Raw genomic sequence first — 27,291 nt, 5'->3', positions numbered from 1 at the left:
TAATCCATTATTGTCTATTAGATGGCTTTCTGTGAATGTCAATAAAAGAGAGAGATGTCAATATCAGTTTTGAATAAACACTAATTATTTTAATTACCTAGAACACATTCGCCATTGCTATCATATTTATAGCCCTTTTTACATCTGCACGATGGACAATAAATTCCTGCTAAGGCTATACAAAAGTTTGTTTCCTCATATTTTCCACACACAGCTTCCGCTAAAACAGATAAACACATATCTTAACTTCTATTACAAAATATTATGTCGAGATTTCTCGAAATATAATAATAAGATCTTGACAAAAAATGTATTATTGATTAAAATCTTTTTAACAAAAAAAATCAACTTCAAATGACTCTTCAAATTCACAAAAATAAAATTAATACAAAAGCACTTTGAAGGCAGTGCCAAGCCAGTGGCGTATTAATTAAAGCCTTTTCTGAAAGAATCACGAGGAAAAACTGTCTGAAAATCCTAAAACTTTATAATTTAAACGGCTTCAGTTCACACTAATTTAGCACCGCCTTCAAAGTAATCAGAAGGTATAACATACGATGTTTTTAATAGAGAACCTCCTGTTTTTTTTTAAGTAGCTTATAAAAATATTGATACGCCCGAGGAAAGAGGTAAATAAATGTGTTATCCACCAAATTTATATACCTCTTTTGCACATGGACATCTGGCATCTAGGCCTCTAGCCATGTTAAGCCAGCCTCTAGCAAAAACGCTTAATCACACGTGTAGAAAGAGAATCGACATGTCAAATGTAGCATACATAAGCAAACAAGCTATACGATTTCGTCCTCAACTCACCAAGCCGAAATATCTGCGAAGTAAACTTCTTACATAAATTTCAATCATTTATATACAAACGGTATCTAGTCTTAGTTATACAATTCAGATTTTAAAAGTGGTAAAGAATTAAACTTACCAAGAACGCAAACTCCTTTACTATTTCTCTTGTATCCCTTCTTACACCTGCATCCTGGCGCGCATCTAATTCCTTCCACTGCAGCGTCACCGGCACCTGGTCGCGGATAGTTGTCACTGCATTCTGAAGGTTCTTCGTTTTCCCCACAGTCAGATGCTGAAGACATTACTATAAATTAGCTGACGCAGCGAACGTTGTTTAGCCTCATAAATAATTTCTAGGGATTAAAATTTTTTGGGGTGGACCACCCCTCAAGGACTCAAGGATATAAAAAATATGTGTTAGCCGATTCTCAAACCTACCCTACACGCATACTAAAAATTTATAAAAATTGGTCAAGGCATTCCGGAGGAGTTTAGTAACAAACACCGCGCGCGACACGAGATTTTTATTATAAGCTTTTATTTAACTTGTAATGTATGTAGGTCTGTATGTATTCAATTGTATAATAAGGCTATGCAAAATATAATTCGAAAAATAGAGTGACGTCAGTCTATATCCAATATAGCGGACTTCTAAATAGATTTTTAAATTGGAACAATGTTATCCAAGGTATCAAATGTTTGCCTTTATAAGTCATTATTTTGCGTTCGCGCAAAATCATGTCATGATATTATGAGTAGTTATTAAGTTTTAAATTCAAATGAGTTAAAATAACTGTTAACTTACGGCATTGAGAAATAGCTATACATTTGCCGGAGTCATCTCTACGATAGTTGTATTTGCAAACGCATCGTGGGCTCAGCTCTCTGCCTGTGTCACTGCACACCGCTTGCTTCAGATCTCTGCACTGGTCCGAGAAGCAAGGAGCGGGACAGGAGTTCCACTCTTCGTTTTCTCTTCTGCATTTCATGGGTGCTGAAGACAAAGGCTTTTTAAAATCAAGTATAGAGACAAATATCTTAGCATTCCGTGGATTCAACGTGCAAGTGCCGAGTCCATCGCCTAGCAGAGAGAAACTACGACAGAGCCCTGGACTTGTGACTAATGGGCGTAGGGTTAAGAAATTTCTTGAAAATCGATTAACACTTCCCATCTCCGCTCGTGTTGTTCTCCCTGCCTAGCCAAATCTGGTAAGATCCTACCAGAGCAGCTTTGGATACCCGTTTTATTATAAAACTTGCTGCAGTCCTAGTGAGACTATCAAGTCTATTAGTGTTTAAGCAAGTTGTCATCATCATCATCATCATCATATCAGCCGATGGACGTCCACTGCTGGACATAGGCCTTTTATAGGGACTAGTTGTAGCAAGCAAGTTGTAGGTAGATAGATTCTGTTAGTAATCGTCTCGCACCTACTTCAACGGCAACTAAAAACATAGCCATTTTTTGGTTACTTCATTTGTTAGGTCATAATATTTATTCAATTGTATACCGTGGTCTTTCGGAATGTTAGTCTCTCACAGCACAGTAACGAAAAGTCCCTAAACAAAGACGTAAATGTGATTTAGTCTGTTTACTTCCACGCCTTAACTACTACAGCTTTCACCATTAAATTTTCCATACATAATGCTAAAAGACTCTTGTTTCCGAAATAAAGATGGCTTATATTTGGATATTTAGTCATAATATCAAAATAGTGTTGATTTAAAAATACAAATTTAAATACTTTTATAACAAGAACTAGAATCATATTTATTTTACCTAATTTTCTTAAATGTTTCATTTTTATATTCGGGTATGTCATACCCACAGTGCAAGTATTACTAGAAAGTAACTGTAATTTAGTATGAGTATGAACATTAAGCACGTCGATAAAGTTATAGAATAAAGACAGCAGTAGACGTCCATTGGCTGTTAATAATAATGGTGGATGGCTATTATGAATATGATGAATGTTTATAACACTTACGGCACTCTGAAGCTAAGATACACCGTTCTTCTTTATCATTGGTTCGTAGATAATTGCGGTTACAGACACAACCTCCAAGGCATGGATCCGGTGGTAAGCACGCCACTTTGATTAAGCTGTCATCTCTCGGACAATAGTTCGTGGGACAACTGAACTGGCATTTGGCGTAAGTTTCATTTCGACCACATGGAATAGCTGCAATAGGGTTAGTTGACTCATATCAAATTTAATATAAACAATGTTAATTTCGTGTAGTACGTGGAATGAGGGTCTGACATATATCGATATCAATTAATATAAGTTAAGGATTTCATGGAAAACTTAATTTAAAAATTATGTATTTATTAAATTTTTACAGACGTGTAAAACGCTGTCGTCCATTTTTTTTTTATTCTTTACAAGTTAGCCCTTGATTACAATCTCACCTGATGGTAAGTGATGATGCAATCTAAGATGGAAGCGGGCTAACTTGTTAGAAGGAGGATGAAAATCCACACCCCTATCGGTTTCTACACGACATCGTACAGGAACGCTAAATCGCTTGGCGCTACGTCTTTGTCGGTAGAGTGATAACTAGCCACGGCCGAAGCCTCCCACCAGCCATACTTGGACCAATTAAGAAAACCTCAATCGGCCCAGCCGGGGATCGAACCCAGGACCTCCGTCTTGTAAATCCACCGCGCATACCACTGCGCCACGGAGGCTGTCAAATGACGTCACGATGTTACTTGATGTCATTAAAGGAATAAACGCCAAACTAATTAATCACTAGACTCCGCGCCACGAATGAATCCTGCGGCTAACACCTGAACTAAAAATTACAGCGCCCTTACACAAATGACATTAAGATCGCCCTTACCAAATGACAATGAGCACCAATAAGACATTAGCACCGCGTCTACGGGACTTGTTTCGTGATACGGAGTTTAATAATTTTCAGTCAGTCCGTTCAGTGTTTACGTGACGTCATTAAACTGTTAAAATATAGACCATCATGGCCGAATAGCGTTTTGGCTCGTATTGTCAAAAAAATTTTAAAAATTAAAATATTTATGTAGTCATTAATCATTAACTGTTTACTTACGTGGACAATCCTGAGGCAAAACGCAAATACCATCATCAGTGCGATAATACCCAGTGTTGCACTGACAGCCTTTGGGTCGACATTCCTTAGTACAAATAGCGTTCGCCTTATTGCAGGTGAAGCATCGACTGGGACAATCCGTGTACGTCGCATTGCGATCACCGTTGCAGACTGTATTTTTTAAATGGCAAATTATAATAAAGTGGTAGAAAAAAATAAAATATAAACTTAACGAATCAACAAATAAGATACCTAACTTTCAAAAATGTCCACATAAATATATTTAATTCCGATTAATTTAGTAAATTACAATGTACAAACATGCGCAATTTTTACACAAAACGGGTCACAATGTGCCTAATGTCCTTTATATAATATAGTTATCAACAACAGAAATATTCGGTTCACTTTTGAGCACGGATCTCTTCTGGAAATCAGAGAGTCAATTAAGAAAATTTTCAGGTACGCCGGTTTCCTCTCGATGTATTTCTTTTATCATTTGACATACGTGATATTTAATTACTGAACTACAAACTACTGGAAAGTTGGAGTTACATGCGCCGGACCAGATTCGAACCTACGCGCTTACAATCTAAGACAGAGGTCAAATCCACTGGGCTATTAGGGCTCTATAATATTACAATTGGGTGTACATACATTGTGGGCACTTCTCTTCAAGTATACAAATTCCGTTTTCGTCTCTCTTGTATCCTTTCTTACAGTTACATCCAGGCTCGCATTCCACGGGCTGTCTGCAGTCCATCCGAGTAGCATCCGAACTGCATGAGTCGGAGGGACAAAATCGCTTGCAATGTAATGCCTCCTCATTTTCACCACACTGTAGATCTATATTTAGACAAAGAATACAAAAAGTTATAGATAAAGTCGGCACATCAACGGATAGACTAATATTATTAGTTATTACATTTAAAGATTATAAGAATTTTCATGGAAAAATAATTTTTGCTGATTTCATTATTTTCATACTGGCTTTGCAAATTCACATTTCATTGATTGTCATTATATGCCAGTTGTCTTGGTAAACGCGCGCTGTCATCTTGAGAAAAATACATTATGTGATATAATGTTGATTTGCCCGAGGAAAGAGGTAAATAAGTTTGTAATCCAACAAATTTATTTATCTCTTGAACATATCCTCACCATAAAACGCTAATGCTTTAAAAATTAAAAAATTATGGGAGCGTCATTCCCATACATTACGGCACCGAGCTGAAATCTCTGTAGTGTACACTTCTTACATAGTATAATAACTCAATCATTTATGTACAAACTGCCTATAGTCTTAACTATTCACATGGCTACAGGCCCGGTTCTATAATTCAGATTTTAAAAGTAGTGAAGAATTAAACTTACTCAAAACGCATACTCCTTTACTATTTCTCTTGTATCCTTTCTTACATCTGCATCCTGCAGCTTACTCTCACACGTGCAGAAAGAGAATCTACATGTCAAATGTAGCATACTTATACAAACAAGCTATACAATTTCGTCCTCAACTCGCTGAGCCGAAATCTTTATAGTATATACTTCTTACATAATATAATAACTCAGTCATTTATATGTATACAACCAACCTCTAGTCTAAGCTATAGCAGTCCCGGTGATAATTCAGATTTTAAAAGTGGTAAACAATTAAACTTACTTAGAACGCACACTCCTTTACTATTTCTCTTGTATCCCTTCTTACACCTGCATCCTGGCACGCATTTAATTCCTTCCACTGCACCGTGGTCACCGGCAACTGGTCGCGGATTGTTGTCACTGCATTCCGAAGGTTCTTCGTATTCCCCACACACTGATGCTGAAGACATTTCGATAAATATGTTTAACTATCTAATTGGTTGTGTATATTATATTTATGATATACATGAAACGAAAATTTTGCAACCCGTTTTACGAAAATTGCGCGAACGGAGGAGTATGAAATTTGACACAGTTAAAGTTAATATAGAGATGTGCATAACATGTAGAGAAGTGACAACGTCTTATAAATCGACGAACGACAGCTGCACGCACGACAAAGCATAACATGCAGAACGTGACAATTTACGTTCTACAGCAGAACCAGGCAGAACGTGCACGCGAGAGCAAGAAACAAGCGAAAGGGAGGCACGATCGACCTAAAGGTAGCATTCGGTTCGCGACCGCGACCTGCAACCGCGCCCTGGTTGCACGACCAACTGCTTAGTATGAATTTATATGAAACACTAAACTGGATGGATGGATTTTTCCGAGATAAAATTAGCCTATGTTCTGTTCCAGGCGACGATATTTTATACTATAGATATTATCGTGTCTACAAATTGATAGCAAAAAGTGATCCGAATTTAGCTACTCCACTGAGCATAGTTTTTACACTTCCTGAACACACAACTTGATAATGTAGACAATATTTTGATAGTATGTTTTGTTAAATAACTTTGGTTGTTTACTATGCGTTTTTAATTATACACCTTTGTTCGCCTTAGTTGTGACGCATTAGTGACATATCTAACAGTATAAAATCTTTGAATCCAAGACCCAATTTATCACTGTACAAAGTCAATTTATCACTGTTCATCCAAATCAGTTCAGATATTTTGTGGTGAAAAGGTAATATACACACAGACAGACAGACTTGCTTTCGCATTTATAATATTACTAGTACGGATATGAATCATCATCATCATCATCATCATATCAGCCGATGGACGTCCACTGCAGGACATAGGCCTTTTGTAGGGACTTCCAAACATCACGATACTGAGCCACCTGCATCCAGCGAATCCCTGCGACTCACTTGATGTCGTTAGTCCACCTGGTGGAGGGTCGGCCAACACTGCGCTTACTAGTGCGGGGTCGCCATTCCAGCACTTTGGGACCCCAACGTCCATCGGCTCTTCGAACTATGTGCCCCGCCCATTGCCACTTCAGCTTCGCAACTCGTTGAGCTATGTCGGTGACTTTGGTTCTTCTGCGGATCTCCGCATTTCTGATTCGATCACGCAGAGATACTCCTAACATAGGATATGAATAGGTACTCAAAAATATAGGCAGATGAGTTCAAAAATAGGTTTAACTTACAGCATTGAGTAATAGGTACACATTTGCCAGAGTCATCTCTGCGATAGTTGTATTTGCAAACGCATCGTGGGTTACACTTCGCCTCTCCACCTGTGTCCCTGCACACCGCTTGTTTCAGATCTCTGCACTGGTCCGAGAAGCAAGGCGCAGGACAGGATTTCCACTCTTCGTTTTCTCTTGTGCATGTCACACGTGCTGAAGACAAAGGCTTTTTTAAATCAAGTAGAGAGACGAATATCTTAGAATTCCGTGGATTCAACGTGCGAGTGCCGAGTCCATCGCCTAGCAGAGAGAAAAACTACGACAGAGCCCTGGACTTATGACTAATCGGCGTTGTGTTAAGGAGTTTCTTGAAAATCGATTAATATTCACCTTCTCCGCTCGTGGTGTTCTCCCTGCCTAGCCAAATTTGGTATGTTCCTACTAAAACAGCTTTGGATACCCCTACTAATATAAAACTTGCTGCTGTTTTAGATAGGCCAAGGTCTTTTAGCAAGTTATAGAGAGATTTTGCTGCTAATCCTCTCGCGTATGGACTAACCACATAATAATTTTTTGGTTAGTTCATTTGTTAGGTCATAATATTTATTCAATTTTATACTGTGGTCCTTCGGAATGTTAGTCTTCTACAGCACAGTAAGTAAAAGTTTATAAACTCAGATGTAAATGCGAATGTGATTTTGTCTGTTTACATCCACACCTTAACTATTCTATTCGTTCGTAATTTCATTTTGCATACATAATGTTAGAAGACTCTTGTTCCCGAAATAGAGATGGATTATCCGATTTTATACTTTAGTTAAATATCCCAATTTTTTGGATATTATCATAATATCAAGATACTCTAGATTTGTGCGTTAAAATACTGCTTTCATTTTTGTATTAATCAAAATATTTTTCATACAAGAACTGGGCTATTTTATTTATCATATTTCCTAATTTTCTTCATGTTAGTTAATACATATCAGTAAAAAGTACTATTTTAAATACATTCCAGTAATGAAAATTGTCAATTCTATATTTTGGTTCACAGTTAGTGCAACTATTACTAGAAGGTAGGTGTAATTTAGTACGAGTATGAACATTAAGCACATCGATAAAGTTGTAAAATAGAGACAGCAATAGACGTCTATTGGAAGTTAATAATAATGGTGAATGGTGATTACGATTATGATGAATGTATATAACACTTACGGCACTCTGAAGCTAAGATACACCGTTCTTGCTTATCATTGGTTCGTAGATAATTGCGGTTGCAGACACAACCTCCAAGGCAAGGCTTCGGTGGTGAGCACGCCACTTGGTTTAAGCTGTCATCTCTCGGACAATAGTTCGTGGGACAACTGAACTGGCATTTGGCGTAAGTTTCATTTCGACCACATGGAATAGCTGCAATTGATTTTGATATTATCTTTCTATTTTCTGAAGTCGGCTTTGAATTTAATAGTAAGGCGTACAAAAAAAGCACGTTGCTGGGTAAAACTAAAGAAACATCAATTATGCAAAAACATAATAATTCTTACTATGTATTCATTCGAATGCCTGTAATTTTGTTCGCATGAAATTCTTCCGTGTTTTCAATCCTGGGAATCATTAATTTATTCGGGATAAAAGTAGCCTACACAGATGTTGTTTGTTAATCTTTTCTATCTTTCAATGAAATTCGCATTCAAATCATTTCAGCCGTTTCCGAGATTAGCTCGAAAAACAGACAGACATACAAAAATTTTATAAATGCTTGTTTGTGTTTTTAAAAAACAGTTATTTAAATTACAGACAGACCCTTTAATGTTGTTTATCTGTATTCATTATTATGTATTATTTAGCTATTTACTTACGTGGACAATCCTCAGGCAAAACACAAATACCATCATCAGTGCGATAATACCCAGTGTTGCACTGACAGCCTTTGGGTCGACATTCCTTAGTACAAATAGCGTTCGCCTTATTGCAGGTGAAGCATCGACTGGGACAATCCGTGTACGTTGCATTGCGATCACCCTTGCAAACTGTATTTTTGAATAGCAAATTGAAGTGTAGTTGTAGAAAAATAAATATCAACTGAACGAATCAACGGACGAGGTAACTTTTAAAAATGTCTACCATATATTTAATACCGATTAGTTTAGTAATTTAAATTATAATTTAATACATTAAACAAACATGCGCAATTTTTCACAAACCGAGTTACATGGTCCCTAATATCCATAATAAACTAGCTGATTTCGCGCGGTTTCACCCGCCTGGTTTTCGTTCGAGTAGGAATACAGGATTAATATACTGCCTATAACCTTCCTCGATAAATGGGCTATCTAACACTGAAAGAATTTTTCAAATCGGACCAGTTCCTGAGATTAGCGCGTTCAAGCAAACAAACAAACAAACTCTTCAGCTTTATAATATTAAAATATCGTGATAGCCCAGTGGATATGACCTCTGTCTCCGATTGAGGAGGGTGTGGGTCCGAATCCGGTCCAGGGCATGCACCTCCAACTTTTCAGTTGTGTGCATTTTAAGAAATTAAATATAACGTGTCTCAAACGATGAAGGAAAAATATCGTAAAGAAATCTACATACCAAAAATTTTTCTTATTTCTCTGCAAATGTGAAGTCTGCCAATCCCCATTGGGCCAGCGTGGTGGACTAAGGCCTAACCCCTCTCATCCTGCGAGGAAACTCGAGCTCAGCAGTGAGCCCAATATGGGTTGATAATCATGACGCTGGCCCAAAGCGGATTGGCAGACAGAGAATTAAAAAAAAACATAGATATGAAGATTTCCTCATGATGTTTTACCTTCATCGTTTGAGACACGTGATATTTAATTTCTGAACTACACACAACTGAAAAGTAAGAGGTGCATGGCCCGGGCCGGATTGGAACCATAGGCGTATAAAGTAAGTAAGTATGTAATGGACCTGACCCACCCTAGGATTCTGAGCTACCGATACGGAATGTTATAATGATACTCAAAAAAATTCAAAAATTCAAAATTCAAAATACTCATAATAGACTGATGTCAGGGGCCAGGCTCATCCTACCAAATAATCCTAGATACGCCAATGATTGGAACCTACGCTCTTAGAACAGAAGGCAGAGGTCATATCCACTGGGCTGTTAGGGCTCTCTCATTCGGGTGTTACCCTGCATTGTCTTTGTTGAGAACCAAAGTACCAACTGTGCCAGAGAAGTGGTCAAAATAATACATACATTGTGGGCACTTCTCTTCAGGTATACAAATTCCGTTTTCGTCTCTCTTGTATCCGACCCTACAGTTACATCCAGCTTCGCACTCCGAGGGTTGTCTGCAGTCTAACCGAGTGGGATCCGAACTGCACGTGTCGGGGGGACAAAATTGCTTGCAATGTAATGCCTCCTCATTTTCACCACACCTCAGATCTATATTTAGACAAATAATACGAAAATTATAGCTAAAGTCTGCATCATGCCTTTGATTAGTTAATAGCTCATTGTCATAATATCAATGAATAGACTAATATTATTAGTTTACTAGCAGGTGCCCGCGACTTCGTCCGCGTGAAAATCGATGTACATTTTCGACCCCGTTTCGTTTTTTGTGCTAGGGTAAAATGCCCAGTCGTAGTCACGGTCGAAGGGTCTATCACAAACTCCCGGCCGAAGGCCGGGTTACAACACAGTGCGCGGCCGAAGGATGCGCGTTCCGTTTTTTTGTACATCGGTAAAATGCTTAGCCGTAGCGACGATCAGAGGCCATATTACAAACCCCTGGCCGAAGGCCGCGCTTTTTTTTGTTTGGATAAAATACCCAGCCGTAGTCACGGTCGAAGGCTGTATCATAAACTCCCGACCGAAGGCCGGGCCACAATAGAGTGCGCGGCCGAAGGCCGCGTGTTCCGTTTTTTGTGCTTGGGTAAAATGCCCAGCCGTAGTCACGGTCGAAGGCTGTATCATAAACTCCTGGCCGAAGACAGGGCTACAATACAGTGAGCGGCCGAAGGCCGCGCGTTCCGTTTTTTGTGTTTCGGTAAAATGCCCAGCCGTAGTCACGGTCGAAGGCTCTATCACAAACTCCCGGCCGAAGGCCGGGTCACAACACAGTGCGCGGCCGAAGGTCGCGCGTTTCGTTTTTTGGCATCAGTAAAATGCCCAGCCATAGCCACGATCAGAGTCCATATTACAAACCCCCGGCTGAAGGCCGCGCTTTTTTTGTGCTTGGGTAAAATGCCCAGCCGTAGTCACGGTCGAAGGCTGTATCATAAACTCCTGGCCGAAGACAGGGCTACAATACAGTGAGCGGCCGAAGGCCGCGCGTTCCGTTTTTTGTGCTTCGGTAAAATGCCCAGCCGTAGTCACGGTCGAAGGCTGTATCATAAACTCCTGGCCGAAGACAGGGCTACAACACAGTGCGCGGCCGAAGGTCGCGCGTTTCGTTTTTTGGCATCAGTAAAATGCCCAGCCGTAGCCACGATCAGAGTCCATATTACAAACCCCCGGCTGAAGGCCGCGCTTTTTTTTTGCTTGGGTGAAATACCCAGCCGTAGTCACGGTCGAAGGCTGTATCATAAACTCCCGGCTGAAGGCCGCGCGTTCCGTTTTTTGTGTTTGGGTAAAATGCCAAGCCGTAGTACGGTCGAAGGCTGTATCACAAACTCCCGGCCGAATGCCGGGCCACAATACGGTGCGCGGCCTAAGGCCGCACGTTCCGTTTTTTGTGCATCGGTAAAATGCCCAGCCGTAGCCACGATCAGAGGCCATATTACAAACTCCCGGCCGAAGGCCGCGCTTTTTTTTGTTTGCGTAAAATACCCAGCCGTAGTCACGGTCAAAGGCTGTACCATAAACTCCCGGCCGAAGGCCGCGCGTTCCGATTTTTGTGCTTGAGTAAAATGCCCTGCCATAGTCACGGTCAAAGGCCCTATCACAAACTCCCGGCCGAATGCCGGTCTATAATAAAGTTTAAAGCGCGTTTTTTGTGCTTGGGTAAATTGACCAGGAAAAGAGGAGGACTTTTCGTACAAACTTTCAACCCCTATTTCACCCCCTTCTGATTTTATTTTCGCTATAAAAAGTATTCTATAACCTGCTCCGTATTATGTTCTCAAACCGTGCTAAGTTTCATTTAAATTCATTCAGTAGATTCAGTGTGATGCCCGGTCAACAAAAAAAAAGGACAGACAGACAAAGAATCGAAAAAAAATGTTTTTGAATGCAGTATCGATTGTATAATGCCCAATGATATTTTTTTTTTTAAATTAATCAAAAAGTTCTGTAATTTGACCTGTTACCTACAGTTTTATTATAAGTATAGAGTATAGCTAAGTATTTAATAGCTATTGCGCCAAATTCGTGATCTTTTTATAGTCATAAATCTCGCATAACATTATACGATAAAAAAGTAGACAATGTGACTATTTAAACACAAAAAGGATTATTCAGTTTGAACCTGAACTTTTAAGTAGTTCCTGAGATTAGTTTCGCGCGTTCAACTAAATAAACAAACAAATTGGTCAGTTGAGTATAGAATATCGATATTACACAGTTTTAGTGGAAAACTCGTTTCTCCAAATAACGCCTGCGAATCAATTTGAGCAATCCGGTTTTTTCAAGATAACTTTTTTTCTATCTGTCCGATTTTAATGAAACAAAGCCTATATGTTGCCCTGAACTATGCTTAATCTATTTGTGAAATCCGCGTCAAAATCCGTTCAGCAGAACCAGAGAATAGCGCGACAGAAGGACAGCCAGACAAACAGACAGTTAGACAGACAGACAGGCAGGCAAAAATCAAAAAAAATATTTTTGTATTCCATTGCTCATTTCTAATCGCCTTTGACCAAATTTAACTAAAACTTGATTTTAGTTAAATTTGGTCAAAGTACAGACACTCGATTTCTACTCTTTTACTATAGTATAGATAGATAGATAGATAGATATATGCTGTCGCGACATCTTTTGTAGAAAACGATGTGTTCTACAAAGTTGTTGTACATTATTTTATTCTTACATCAATAGTTTTTGCAGCGCACGCTGGTAAAGAAAAACTTGGAGAAGGTTGAAAAGGTTTATTGTAAGTAAGGTTAGGTCCGATGACAAATTGGCAAGCTACAACCGTCTCGTGCGCGTGTTGGTTGAGAGTGAGGTCATTTCACGGTCGAGTGAATGACGCTGCTGTATTTGCAACCCCTTGGCCTTTTGAACAGCAATGACAATGCTTGAGGGCATTAGCAGACTTTTGGAAGGCGCGAACACACGCCATGTACACCTTGGGTTACATTATTGGAGTTTCAGGAAGGATCCCTAATTTTTTTAAAAATAAAATATAGCCTATAGCCTTCCTCGATAAATGGGCTATCTATCACTGAAAGTATTTTTCAAATCGGACCAGTAGTTCCCGAGATTAGCGCGTTCAATCAAACAAACAAACAAACAAACAAACAAACTCTTCCGCTTTATAATATTAGTATAGATATTTGTGAAGGTAATAATTTACATGGAAAATACCTAAAGAAACCCGAAATTGAACTACGAGTAGACACTAGTGTTAACATTGTAATTGAATAAACAAAATATTTTAATGTGACATTACAGAAATTATAAATAAAAAAATATTTTTAACTAGATTACTATAAGGTTATCCAGTAAAAACATAAAGCAATGGCCAACAGTGAATATTTGCTGATGTTTTATTTTCATACTTAACCGGCTTTGCAAATTCACATTTCATTGATTGTCGTTGCATGCCAGTTGTCTTTGTAAACGCGCGCTGTCATTACGTTGATAATGCAGAACGAGAATAAAATCGATTCAATTGAAATCGATATTCGAAATATGCAAATTACTGCTGATTACGATTGTAAACATCTACAATCGAGTATATTTTTATTAATGCAAGTACATTCAAAATCAAAATTGAAATCATTTATTTCAAGTAGTCTCAGTTTACAAGCACTTTTGACACGTCAGTTGACTATTTGTAAAGATTCTACCACTGGATCGGAAGGCAGCTTCTTCTGAGAAGAAACCGGCAAGAAAGTCAACAGTTGCTTTTTTTAAAAAATCATAGAGTACAATATTCAAGCAGATATTAATCGATATATTGAAATAATCAATTATAAATTATTAGATGGCTATCTGTTAACGTCAATGAATGAGAGAAATCATTATCAGTTGTAAATAAAAACAAATTAATTTAATTACCTAGAACACATTCGCCATTGCTATCATATTTATAGCCCTTTTTACATCTACACGGTGGGCAATAAATTCCTGCTAAAGCTATACAAAAGTTTGTTTCTTCGTATTTTCCACACACAGCTTCCGCTAAAACAGATAAAAAACGTATCTTAACTTCTATTACAAAATATTGTGTCGAGATTTCTTTAAATATAATTAAGAAATTGACAAATATTTTTAAAGAAATTTATTATTGAAAAAAATATTGAGAAGCCCGAGGAAAGAGGTACCTCCATAAATTTGTAATCCACGAAATTAATTTACCTCTTATGTACATGGATATCTGCCTGTCTCCAGCACAAACACTTACTCTTACACTTACACGTGCAGAAAGAGAATCTACATGTCTAATGTAGCATATATAATACTTATACAAACAAGCTATACAATTTAGTTCTCAACTCGCCGAGCCGAAATCATTATAGTATATACTTCTTTCATAATATAATAACTCAGTCATTTATGTACAACCAACCTCTAGTCTAAGCTATAGCCGTCCCGGTGATAATTGAGATTTTAAAAGTGATAAAGAATTAAACTCACTTAAAACGCACACTCCTTTACTATTTCTCTTGTATCCCTTCTTACACCTGCATCCTGGCACGCATCTAATTCCTTCCACTGCACCGTGGTCACCGGCAACTGGTCGCGGATAGTTGTCACTGCATTCCGAAGGTTCTTCGTTTTCCCCACACGTTGATGCTGGAGACGTTTTAATAAATATGTTTAGAGAAACAAGCCATCTAATTGGCTGTCTATATTAAATGTATTATATATGAAGAGAAAATTTTGCAACCCATTTATAAAAAAATGCGCGAAAGGAGGAGTACGAAATTTGACACAGTAAAAGGTAATATAGAGAAAAAGTGCATAAAGTTATATACGTGATAACGTCTAAGAAATCGACGAAAGCCGGCTGCACACACGACAAAGCATGACATGAAGAACAGACAATTCACGTTCAAAAATACGTTAAACTTACGGCATTTAGAAATAGGTACACATTTGCCAGAGTCATCTCTGCGATAGTTGTATTTGCAAACGCATCGTGGGTTACACTCTCGCTCTCCGCCTGTGTCCCTGCACACTTGTTTCAGATCTCTGCACTGGTCCGAGAAGCAAGACGCGGGACAGGAGTTCCACTCTTCGTTTTCTCTTGTGCAATTCACACGTGCTGAAGACAAAGACTTTTTTAAATCAAGTAGAGAAACGAATCTTAGCATTCCATGGATTCTCCGTGGATGACGGGTCCATCACGTTACAGCGAGAAAATCGCCGAACAGAGCCCTGGACTTGTGACCATTGGTCGTAAGGTTAAGAAATTCCTTAACCATTCGCTGCCCGCGAGTATTTTATCGAAAAACCCGTCTGCGTTGAAGAAGCCGACAGTCAGGGAATGCGGTTTAAAATCTACCGTTGTAAGCCATTTAAAAAATCTTTATATTCCCCTATCGCGCGGAGCATGATACTGTGCTCGCCTATTGCCCTTACTTTACTTTATATTTTTTACATTTCACGTAACGGATACGATGGGCGACCGGTCGTCCATTTAGGAGTCAAATGGTACAAACAATTAACGACACTCCAGTTCTCCGCTCGTGTTGTTCTCCCTGCTTAATCCAATTTCGTAAGATTCTACTAGAGCAGCTTTATAGCAATTAGGTACCAGTTTTATATAATGCGAATGTGATTTTGTCTGTTTGCTGTTTACCTTTACTACTCCAGTGTCATCATTTAATTTTGCATACGTAATGATAGAAAACTTCTGTTCCCGAAATATAGATGGATTATCGGATTTTAAATTGTCTAACGCAAGCTTAAATGTGGTCAATAATAGTCAATAGGTATATAAGGTAATATTTTTTCCAGTGTAAACATTTTAAAGTGATCATATTTCTTACTTAAAATTGCAATACGTTCCTACTTGTATGTATTGTATGGACGTCACATACGAGATTCATAACATATGAGCCTACGTTCATATTCATCTGACTTGACTGATACTGATTAGGTACTCTGTTAAAGTGTTTTTCAGATAGCATGGTGCGGTGACAGTTGCCTTATAACGTTCACAATACGTAGGTACTATTATCGTGAATCGCGGCAAACTTTCAAGAGTGAAACGAACTGTCACCGTACCCATGCTATCTGAAAAACACTATAGTCTGGCTAAATCTGTCGTACGACTTCCTCTGGATATTTTGTTTCATTTATTCGGCATTTGAAAAAATATATTTAATCATAAATAACAACTTAGATATAGTAAAAAGTATGACTTACGACATTCTGAAGCTAGGATGCATTTTTGGCGCTTATCGCTGTCCCATTTATAATTCTTCTTGCAGGCACACCCAGATGGACAATACCTTGGAGGGTCGCAAGCTATTTGTCCTAGCTTGTCATTTTGGGGGCAGTTTAGTGTCGGGCAGCCGGCGTTGCAGTAGACAAATACCTGATTTTCCTTACATGGGTTTCCACCTGCAATTAATACGTGCATAATCTCTGCCTTTTTTGTCATTATTAACAGAAGCATATTTGTAACTAACTTAAAAATAACATTTTACGATCCATAGGGCAATCAATATACATCAATATATCAATACTATATATAAATAAAACTGAAGTTTTGTCTGAGATTTAAAAAAATTACTTAAGTTCCCAAAATATGACAAGATAACAAAACACAAACAAACTTCTTTAAAAATTGTGTCTTTCTATCTGTTTGTCTGTCTGTTTGTCCGGGCTAATTTGGAATTACTACCGATTTAAGTGCGAAGATAGAGGAGGTTTTGTAGCAACATTTGTGCTATTTTTTATCCTGGAAAAATCCATGGCTCCCACGGGATTTGTGAAAAGCTGAATATAACGCGTACGAAGTAGCGGGCGTCCGGTAGCTATGTATATTTCGTAACGACATTTCGTTAAAACAACTATGTCAGATAATCACAAAAACGAAAAGTCAATGACATTATGTTATAGGCTTAAAGGTGATTACAAATATAAGAAAACTAATGTTGAACAAAGGTTATGATTCACAACACTTGTCAGGACAACTTAATTAACAAATCAAACTGTAACCAAAATAAGACCCTAGAATGGCAGAGAATGACCTTGAGTGGAGTCACGTACTTGTGAACGATGTGTGTAGGGTTAAAGGATCCTTTGACTGTATACAAACACTCCCCTTTTCCACTCAAGTCACTCTCCCCGCCTATCCCAAGTAACGCATAAAGAATTACACAACAAGAGATGTGGACGGCTCGAACGCCACGAGCACACTGAAGCCAACACGAGATCGAGCGGCGTCATATCCGTCACAGACTACTATTTCCAACACTAAACGGCGATAACAATTAGAATTATTGGCTCATTCATTACACAAAATAAAAAAATAAAATGTAACTAAATTATAAATCACTTTAGGTGTAGTGATTATTTACAAATAAACACAGCTTGAAGTTAAGAAGAAAAGTAAATGAATGATAACTTAAGTACCACAAATAAAGAACATACATACTCGTAACTTAAAAAGAAGAAAAAAATAAGAGAAAGAAAGAAAATTAAATAAGATGAGCACATTAGTCATAAGAATACCTAGTAGTAGGTACTCATGTTTTTAATCACAAGTTGTACACCAAGTTACAGTAGTTTCGGCTAGAGAAGTTTGTAATAATAATTAATTGAATGGATTGACTTACCCGGACAGTCCTGCGGCAAAATACATCTATTGTCACACTGAAGATATCCAGGTTTGCACCCACAGCCATATGCTTCCCGACATTCCGAAGAGCAAATGCCGTTCGGATTTTGGCAAGTCGACACACACCGGTTCGGACATAGAGTGTATGTTGAGTTGCGATCACGCTCGCAAAGTTGTTCCTCTGAAAAAATATATAGAATTGAACGTAGTGTTACATTTACTGTGCTAAACTTTGTCAAGAATATAATAATTTCTTTGGAGGAGGCCTTCACCCATTCTGCGGTAGGTATTTGCGTAAAATAAAAGAACTACTTTACATGTACCAACATATATTTAAGTTTTACTAACCAAATTAACTTAATATTTAATAATACCATAACGCTGTAAATTTATGCAAGAAATAAAAGGCTTTTTATTTTTAATAATTTACAATAACCGTCATAAATATCCCTATTACAATTATTTCTTCGCCAGTTCCTTGATCTAGGTAGGTAGATTAATCACCGATTTGAGGATATTTTGGGAAAAAAACCACTTAACCGACCCACCGGCAGTATTTACGTCAGTTTACTGCTTATACGATTATTCGTATACGCAGCAATTTTGATTGTTTTCGGCTTTTCTTAGTACTTTTTATATTACTCATAGTTTAAGTTAACCTTGGAGCAAATCTTGATTACCTTCGTTTTAGTTGTGAAAACATGCCCAAAGAAACAAGGACTTATCGAATTCATAGCCAACTATGCCCTATTATATTTCTGGAGTGAGAAAGCATTTCTCATAAAAAAGAAGGTAAAAAAAATAATTAAGTATATTACATGAATGTGTTAACATTACGATACTCTTAAATTTAAGTGTTAATAGTGTGTGTATATGTAATTTTTAAAGGTATGACTAACTAAAATGGTCAAAATGGTAAGAAATTTTTATTTAACATGCGTAAGCGATAAAAAGCCTAATTAACCATCATCATCCTGTATCCGTTCACTGCTGGACATATGCCTTTCCGAGAGACTATCACTTAAACAAATTAAAGAAGTCGTCATAGGTCTATTTCAATATAAAATTTCGTGTATATAACTGAATAGTCACTTACTTGTAACACAAACACCGTTCTTGTCTCTCACGTAACCTTCGATACATTGGCACGGACGGCATCTGACGGTCAAGGTGGCGGAGGGATCACTCAAGTCTAGATTCTTATAACAGTCCGTGTATTCTTCGTTTTCAGGGCATTCTGGAAATTACATTAGACGTGCATAAATATACCTACCAGTTTTTATACATAGATTACTTTCAACGTGAAGCCCGAATAACAAAAAACACGGACAGACAGACGGACAAAAAATCTAAAAAAAATATTTTTAGCTTCAGTATTGATTATATAATATACAGAATTCGTATTATAAGTATAGATTCTAGATGGCGCTAGCAGTACTCTATGCCTCGGTAACGTTTATTGTTATAAATGATTTAAGTTAAATCTTAAATTGCGAATAACTGTATAGAATTCGACCGGTTTTATTATAAGTATAGATATAGATAGATAAGTAATCGTTCTATTCGAATTCGAACCAGAAGGTTGCGTGTTCAAATCACGTCGGGGTCACCACTTTTGTACCACTTTAGTACTATTTTGATACTTATTATATTTGGGTTTGAGTAAGGTATGTCGTGTCCCGGGTAGCGGTTATGGGAGATAAATAATAGCAGGCTCCACTGATAAAACACTTATATTGACTATCAGTTACAACGGTTAGGTAACGACTGGCGACAAACCGCCCGTATAGACTTGTTCATAATTACGAAAATGTTTAAGTAGCATTTTCATTTACAATCTATGTGTGTGTGACCACCACACGCTTAATAATAAACAGTACACACTGAGTAGGGATGTAGTATAAGATTGTTTTTCCAAGTGACTTTTTGAAAGAGGTTTATTAAAATTATTATAGTTGTTATATTAGCTAAAATGCTTTCAGGTTTAAATTCAAATAAACTTACTTATTGGGCATTGTCCTTCTGGTATACAAACTCCTTTATCATTTTGCAGGTAGCCCTTGATACAATTGCAACCGGGACGACATGGTCCAGGTCTGCAGGCCATCTTAGTAGGGTCCCAACTACATGACAGTGGAGGGCAAACCTGCTTGCAAGCAGCAGCTTCCTCGTTTTTGCCACACCGAAGAACTGGTGGAACTATAAAAAAAAACATATAGATTGTCGATCGTAAAATCTTTTTATATTAAGCTGTATACACCTGGTAAGAGGCTGGACACATTGTTCACGACCATTGTGTATTTTTTTTATAACATGAACTGTGTACTAGCTGTAGGTCAAATAAAATAAATAAATATAGGTAGGCATCTACATACAATTTTGTAACCTTACAAAATTTAAATTCATAAGGAAATGTGTCTTGTAAACTAAACTCAAATAGGCTAATTTATATTTCTTTTTAACTATATTTACATATTTATATAAATATTTTTAGTAATATAAAATTAACGAGTATAGTAAATTACTTGATTTTTTTGACTGGTGGGAGGCTACAGCCGTGGCTAGTTACCACCCTACCGACAAAGACGTACCGCCAAGCGATTTAGCATTCCGGTACGTTGTCGTGTAGAAACCGAAAGGAGTGTGGATTTCATCCGCCTGCTAACAAGTTATCCCGCTTCTATCTTAGATTGCATTGTCATTTACCAAGGGCTAACTTTTAGAAATGTATAGATATTTGAAATACAATTTTTTTAATATATAATGTATAGATAAGTCTTTCATCATGATCATCTTTGTCTTTACCTAACCTACCTTCGAAACAAAGTTTCAACTTTTATAAATCAATGAGGGTCATCAATCATCATAGACTCTCACGCATTCAACTTAAATCGAATGCGTGAGAGTCTATGAGAGTCTATGAGAGTTTATGTGAGAGTGAGAGAGACAAACAATACTTACATGGCCAAAAAAAAAATAATATCATTAATACTTACTTGGCACACATTCGTCGTAACTATTTCTGGTGTACTTCGCAATACAACGGCACCCTGGCTTACAAACAGCGGCGTGGGGGAAGGGTGCGTAATTGTCAGCACAGCTCGATGCCACTTGGTTCTCACCGCATACTATTTGAGCTAATAAAGTGTTTTAATATGTTAAAATGGTCGAGTCGTGTTATATAGAAATATCTATGGCAAGTCTATAGACGTGAAGCCGGTTTAAAACAAATTAAACCATTCCATTTAAAACAAAAAAAAACCCGTTTAAAACCCAAAAAAAAACATTTTTTTCAGTTTTAAACCATATGTGTTTATGACTTAGTATTATTTTATTATAACTACATTTTCTTGATTTTATCTAGGGAGTAGGGATACTTCGTCTTCAACCCATATTCGGCTCACTGCTGAGCTCGAGTCTCCTTTCAGAATGAGAGGGGTTAGGCCAAATAGTCCACCACGCTGGCCCAATGCGGATTGGCAGACTTACACACGCAGAGAATTAAGATAATTCTCTGTTATGCAGGTTTCCTCACGATGTTTTCCTTCACCGATTGAGACACGTGATATTTAATTTCTTAAAATGCACACAACTGAAAAGTTGGAGGTGCATGCCCCGGACCGGATTCGAACCCACACCCTCCGGAATCGGAGGCAGAGGTCATATCCACTGGGCTATCACAGCTCTTAGGGATACTTACCTACCTAAAATTTGTAAACATTTTTTCATGTGTTTTATGTGATGTACCTTCCTAATTATTTCATATACTTACGTCGCTAAAATCTATTAAAAAAACTCTGTGTTGGTAAATAGTAAATAAACTTTTTTTTTGGTATAAAATGATGCTAATCAAATTTTATCGATTTAAAACCAAACTTGCACTCTCGTTTACTTTTTATTGATTTTTTACCTAATTAAAACGAAATACGATGTCAGATGACCACAATTTATCCTTTAATGTTAAAAAAACATATTTATTTTATTTTCGTAGTTGAGTTTTAAACCGTTTAAAATGGTTTAAAACTGCAGAGTTTTATTTAAAACGTTTTAAATTGGTTTATTTACATCTGTAGGCATGTCACACGATGCGCTTCGGCACCGCACCGGACCTTAAGGGTAGACCCTTAAGGGTTGAATTTAAACTTGAACAAACACGTACTCACGTACACGTACATACATTGCAAATGAAATAAAAGCTTGTAAAAAAATCATCATCATCATTATCAGCCGATAGACGTCCACAGCTGGAAATAGGCCTCTTGCATGGACTTCCAAGCACAACGGTCTCAAACCGCCAGCATCCAGCAGCTCAAAAAATACATTCCTGAAAATAAATAGATTTTAACTTACATGTACACCTATCTTTCGGAACACAAACTCCGGAGTTGTCTCTCAGGTAATCCTTACGACAGTCGCAGCCTGGCTCGCATTTGAAGTTACGATCGCAAGGTCCGTATGTGGTATACAAAATGTTGCAGGACTGCGGGGGACATACTGTTCTGCATCTCACCCATATTTCATTTTGGGGACACCGTATTATTGGAGGCCTGGGTCCTTTAATTTCAAAGAAAAGCAAAATTAATTAAACAATCAATCAAGTAATCTATTTATTTGCAGACTAGCTGTCGCGGCGTGGTTTTACCCTCATGGTTCCCGTCCCCGTAGGAGTACGGAGATAGTATATAGCTTATCGCCTTCCTCGATAAATGGGCTACCTAACACTGAAACAATTTCTCAAATCGCACTTGTAGTTCCTGAGATAAGCGCGTTCAAGCAAAAAAACAAACTCTTTAGCTTTATAATATTAGTATAGATACATGCTATACATGTTATATAGAAACTTTTCCCGTGGGATACGGGGAAAAATCATTAAAATAGATTTAGTGGCGAAGCATAAGCAACTAACAAATTCACTTTCTCGTATAATACAATTTTTTATTTTACGGTTTAATGATGACCCTAATTTTTTTAGTTATTAGAGTTATTAGAACACTATTTCATACAATCAAGAAAATTAACGCGTCTAACTAAATAGACCTTAAAATCAGACAAACAACAAATGGGGGTAGTAAAAACATTTTTCCTTGAGGGAACACAACAAACAGAATATAATAGTTAAGTATGTGAAATAGTGTTATAATGGTTAGCTAAATATTTCTAATAATAACAAAATAAAAAGAAGTATTGAAAAATTACATACTTAATAATGATATTGTGAGAGGATTCGTGCCTATATCGATTAGACATAACGCCCCTGCCGCGAAGGTTAGTGTAACAAAAAACACAAGCATCGCTACCTCTGAACTACTCGACTATGATATTTTTCTTTTCTTTATTTAATATATACCATACCTATTATATTTGATCAGTCTTGGTAAATAAACATTATTCACATAAAATAAATAAACATAAATAACTATCTCAATATTGTTTCTGTCTAAATATTATGAGTATTGTAAGTACGCGAAAAGATAATTTACGCAATTATTATGACGTCTTTTATAGTTTTAAAATCAGATTGGGAATTCCAAACTACGGTAGCGTAAGGTGGCGCCAGAACTCGTAATTTTTGTCGAAAATGAAAAATAAAGAATCAAAATTGTAGGTCTGACCACGAACACGTATGATAATAAACATTTTTTCCATATCAGAAAATAGGAAATAGATGAATAATGTAAAGAACCTCAATTATAAAGCTAACAAAGCACCAATTAAGTATTAAGTCAAAATTTTCGTACCACAATGGAACGGAGCTATTGTAAAAAAACTGAATTGAATCCTTTTTTAAATATGGCGGAAAATGTACATAGGAAATCTTGGTCAAGAATTTGAAGTTGAGCTTTACTAGGCTCCCCCGATATTATCGATATTATATCCAAAATTCTGCTATTAAGTGAGGATAATATAAAGAGGTAAATTCTGGTTTTTATTAAGCCAGAATTTACCTATCACAACACAAATAACAACACAAAAAAACTTAAGCTAACTTTTACCTCATAAACCGGTGATGGTACCTACTCGTACTTAAAAATATTATTTACATATTTAAGCATATAAAGAAATACGGTAAACACATAAATAATCGTCATTAATATAAGTCATTAGATATAATAACTGACAATGTATAAATATTTATTGAATAGGTTCAATGAAATAGCACAAGCTGGCCAAATAAAAAAAGAAATGACACTTGCAAATATGCACGAAGGCACTTTTGGTCGAAGGGTATATGAGTGTGGATGTCAATCCATGGTTGCTCATTTTATATTGCGAGCATTTAATTTTTAACCGTTCAAAGAGCCGATGGACGTTGGGGTCCTAAAGTGCTGAAATGGCGACCCCGCACTAGTAAGCGCAGTGTCAGTAGACCCCCCACCAGGCGGACTGACGACATCAAGCGAGTCGCAGGGATTCGCTGGATGCAGGTGGCTCAGTATCGTGATGTTTGGAAGTCCCTACAAAAGGCCTACGTCCTGCAGTGGACGTCCATCGGCTGATATGATGATGATGATGAATTTTTAACCAACTTAAAAAAGGAGAAATTGAAATTAAAAAAAACAGTTTGAAGACGGTGCCAAGCCAGTGATGTATAAATTCAAGCCATATAAGAATATCAAAAATATTTAGGATTTTTAGACAGTGCTCTTTCATGACGGGTTTCCTTCAGAAACGGCTTAAATTAATACGACGGCTTAGCACCGCATTCAAAGTGATCAGCAGGTAGAACATAAAATGTTATTTTTTGCGTTGTACGTTTTTAGGTTTTGAAGTCGGTTGTATTTTGTTTTATTTTTTTTTTTATAGGTATTTAACTATTTATTGACGGTGGCGTGCGCAGTGGGTAGTGACCCTATTTGCTGCACCCAACATACGGCCATTGACCCAACATACTCAACTGGAAATAATTCGCGGACACTATAGAAGCTTATCATTATAATAAAACTCTATTTAATATTTACAAAACAAAACTCAAAATTTATCAGGATTAAACTTTTTAATTGACCCTAGCGAAGAATACAAAAATCTGGTGGTATTTTTACCTGGTATTGGAATCGGTGTTCCTTTCACAGGGCCGTCTGGTTTCCCTGGTTGCCGTTTAACTAATCAAAGCAAAACAACATAATTAAGTACTATAAAAAGTTTTATGAAGTACTATTATCTAGTAAAAATGTATGTATGACGTTACTCAAATTTGTAGGTATAGATAGTTATAGATCATGTGTAAAAAGTAGAATTTACGGACCTATGTTTAATTAGATACCGCACGTAAACGATCAAAGAGTACCATATATGCAGTGAAATTGCACACAAATAATTTCGCATTATTATCATCTAAACTAAAAAATAAATCATTTAATATGGGCCTTATAGGCCTTTACGGAAGATGAATACTTACTTATGTTGGAAAATAACGTGTTTATTGAAGTTATTTTCTTAAAGGACTGTAAGCACTAACTTTTTGTAGTAAACTGAAATCATCTACCTAAGTACTTACTTATTTTGTATGAAATGTAAATTAATAAACAGTACAAAATATACTTATTCATAAAATACTATGAAGATTGTCTTACCTGTATCCTGTAAAATTTAAGTAAATTATAAATAAAATGTACAAACAAATATATTCGTAAACAGCGGTCGTCAACCTTTAGCAGTTGATAACATTTAGGTACTAACAGTTTATTAGATACTTTATACTTATCGTTTGATTTTGAACATTTACATTTATTTAATTCCCACAAACAAAAGTCACTGAAATTCAATCTAAGATCTTCCATTTTTATAGCAAACTGTGGTTAATATTAGTACAAGTAAGTACGTATTTACTGCTTCTGTATTATTGTGTCAAAAACTGGATACGTTAAAAAGTCGTTCTGTGTAGCAGTGGCGTAAGAGGAACGGGTTGTAACAGCACCAACTTCCCAAGTCCGGGTTAAGGATTTCAACTGAAAATTCCTCATATTAAGGTACATAGCCCGACCCAGGACTCAAACTCAGGACCTCGTGAACCATTGAACCAATGAGACGTAACAAAACATGATATATCACTTATAAAGTTCTGCGTCTTATGTCATTAATACAGTTTTTGTAAGAGTCCCGAAAAGAAAGGTTGAGGTCTCCTGCCAGAACCCCACAGTCGCTATCTTTTTATATACATTTACCTACATAATAGGTAACTTGTCCCATGCTTGCTCCTTAATTTTAACCGACTTCAAAAAAAGGACTTCTCAATTATAAATTGAGAAGAAAAGAAGGGCTGAATTATAAGTGACTAGTTCATTTTGATCGTTAAACATAGTTTGTCTACAAATAGTATCACTTACCGCTATTTAAAAATAGAAACAAAAAGAAGAAAAGCAAAAGAAAGCGCTTTCAATTGTTTTTCTCTAATCTAAAAAAAAATATCATAAATAACTTACTTGGAACGCACTGACCGCGTCTATTTCTAATATAATTGTCGATACATTTGCAGCCCGGCACACATTTGATTTTGTTAGAGGGGTCCAGCGGCCTTAGAATGTGGTAATCAGCACAATCCGTTGGTTCTTCGAATTTTCTACACCGAATACGGTCTAAACATAAGAAAAATGTGATTTTCATCTCATTTGCTCTGAAAAGTTACTTTTGCTGAGCAATTTAAGGCGTTAAAGGTAGTTTTAACGCTTTATTAGAGGTTATAAAAGAGTATCACGTATAATATACGTAAATTGACCATTTCAGAGCCGATTTTTTTAATTTCTCATTAGTTACTCGCTAACTATGGGCTTTATTCCAGCACCTTAGGACCCCAACGTCCATCAACTCTTTAAACTATGTGCCCCACCTATTGCCACCCCAGCTTCGCGACTCGTTGACCTATGTCGTTGACTTTGGTTCTTCTACGGATCTCGTCATTACTGATTCGATCACGCAGAGGTACTCCTAACATAGCTCGCTCCATCGCCCGCTGTGGGCTTACTTGGTACTACTTAATACTACTAAAACTACTTATAATAAATATTTAGTATCGGTGATTTTTCTGTACCTTGTGGTGGACGCTTAGGGTCCTTCGGAGGTTGACGTTGTCCTTCCATCATGCGCAGTACCGCTTCAACTAAGGAAAGAACAAGTATCAAATACATACAAATATCATTGTAATGTCTGTCTGTGATTTCAAAACTGAGGTTTTTCAAGTGAGAAACTAAAATAAAACATTTTTAAGAAAAACAATTGACTGATGACTTTAAAAAGCGAAAAATAACATCGTACGTATATTGACCGGTTCGAAGGCAGCGCTATGACAAATAGGCTCTTAAAGTTCATTTTGGTTTTTGGCACCGCCTTCAAACCAATCGATGGACATAGATACAATGTTATTACCTGTGTCGTCACACAGAATCAGTGACGTCACCGTTAGTATTGACACAGCATAAAACACGAGCAT

At 37.0% G+C, this 27,291-nt stretch overlaps 1 protein-coding gene across 1 annotated transcript in view; it reads right to left on the bottom strand.

The window, feature by feature from the left end:
• The window catches only part of LOC112046643 (zonadhesin), a 74,505-nt gene extending 47,214 nt beyond the window's left edge, over positions 1 to 27,291 (bottom strand). Inside the window, exons 1-23 of the mRNA XM_052884015.1 lie at positions 27,228 to 27,291; positions 26,893 to 26,961; positions 26,288 to 26,440; positions 24,908 to 24,967; positions 20,864 to 21,004; positions 19,872 to 20,066; positions 18,964 to 19,110; positions 17,866 to 18,048; positions 16,448 to 16,645; positions 15,150 to 15,341; positions 14,711 to 14,869; positions 14,132 to 14,254; positions 10,163 to 10,351; positions 8,793 to 8,963; positions 8,149 to 8,343; positions 6,955 to 7,149; positions 5,534 to 5,692; positions 4,528 to 4,716; positions 3,871 to 4,041; positions 2,787 to 2,981; positions 1,604 to 1,792; positions 935 to 1,090; positions 98 to 220 (exon numbers count right to left, since the gene is read on the bottom strand). Coding sequence (XP_052739975.1) covers positions 98 to 220; positions 935 to 1,090; positions 1,604 to 1,792; positions 2,787 to 2,981; positions 3,871 to 4,041; positions 4,528 to 4,716; positions 5,534 to 5,692; positions 6,955 to 7,149; positions 8,149 to 8,343; positions 8,793 to 8,963; positions 10,163 to 10,351; positions 14,132 to 14,254; positions 14,711 to 14,869; positions 15,150 to 15,341; positions 16,448 to 16,645; positions 17,866 to 18,048; positions 18,964 to 19,110; positions 19,872 to 20,066; positions 20,864 to 21,004; positions 24,908 to 24,967; positions 26,288 to 26,440; positions 26,893 to 26,961; positions 27,228 to 27,291 — 3,616 coding nt within the window. The remainder of the gene's footprint in view (positions 1 to 97; positions 221 to 934; positions 1,091 to 1,603; positions 1,793 to 2,786; positions 2,982 to 3,870; positions 4,042 to 4,527; positions 4,717 to 5,533; positions 5,693 to 6,954; positions 7,150 to 8,148; positions 8,344 to 8,792; positions 8,964 to 10,162; positions 10,352 to 14,131; positions 14,255 to 14,710; positions 14,870 to 15,149; positions 15,342 to 16,447; positions 16,646 to 17,865; positions 18,049 to 18,963; positions 19,111 to 19,871; positions 20,067 to 20,863; positions 21,005 to 24,907; positions 24,968 to 26,287; positions 26,441 to 26,892; positions 26,962 to 27,227) is intronic.

The sequence above is a fragment of the Bicyclus anynana genome, chromosome 10, assembly GCF_947172395.1.
Source record: "Bicyclus anynana chromosome 10, ilBicAnyn1.1, whole genome shotgun sequence".
Classification (NCBI taxonomy): Eukaryota; Metazoa; Arthropoda; class Insecta; order Lepidoptera; family Nymphalidae; genus Bicyclus; species Bicyclus anynana.
The sequence above is the reverse complement of the archived record's forward strand: the minus strand, read 5'-3'. Positions and strand labels throughout refer to the sequence as shown.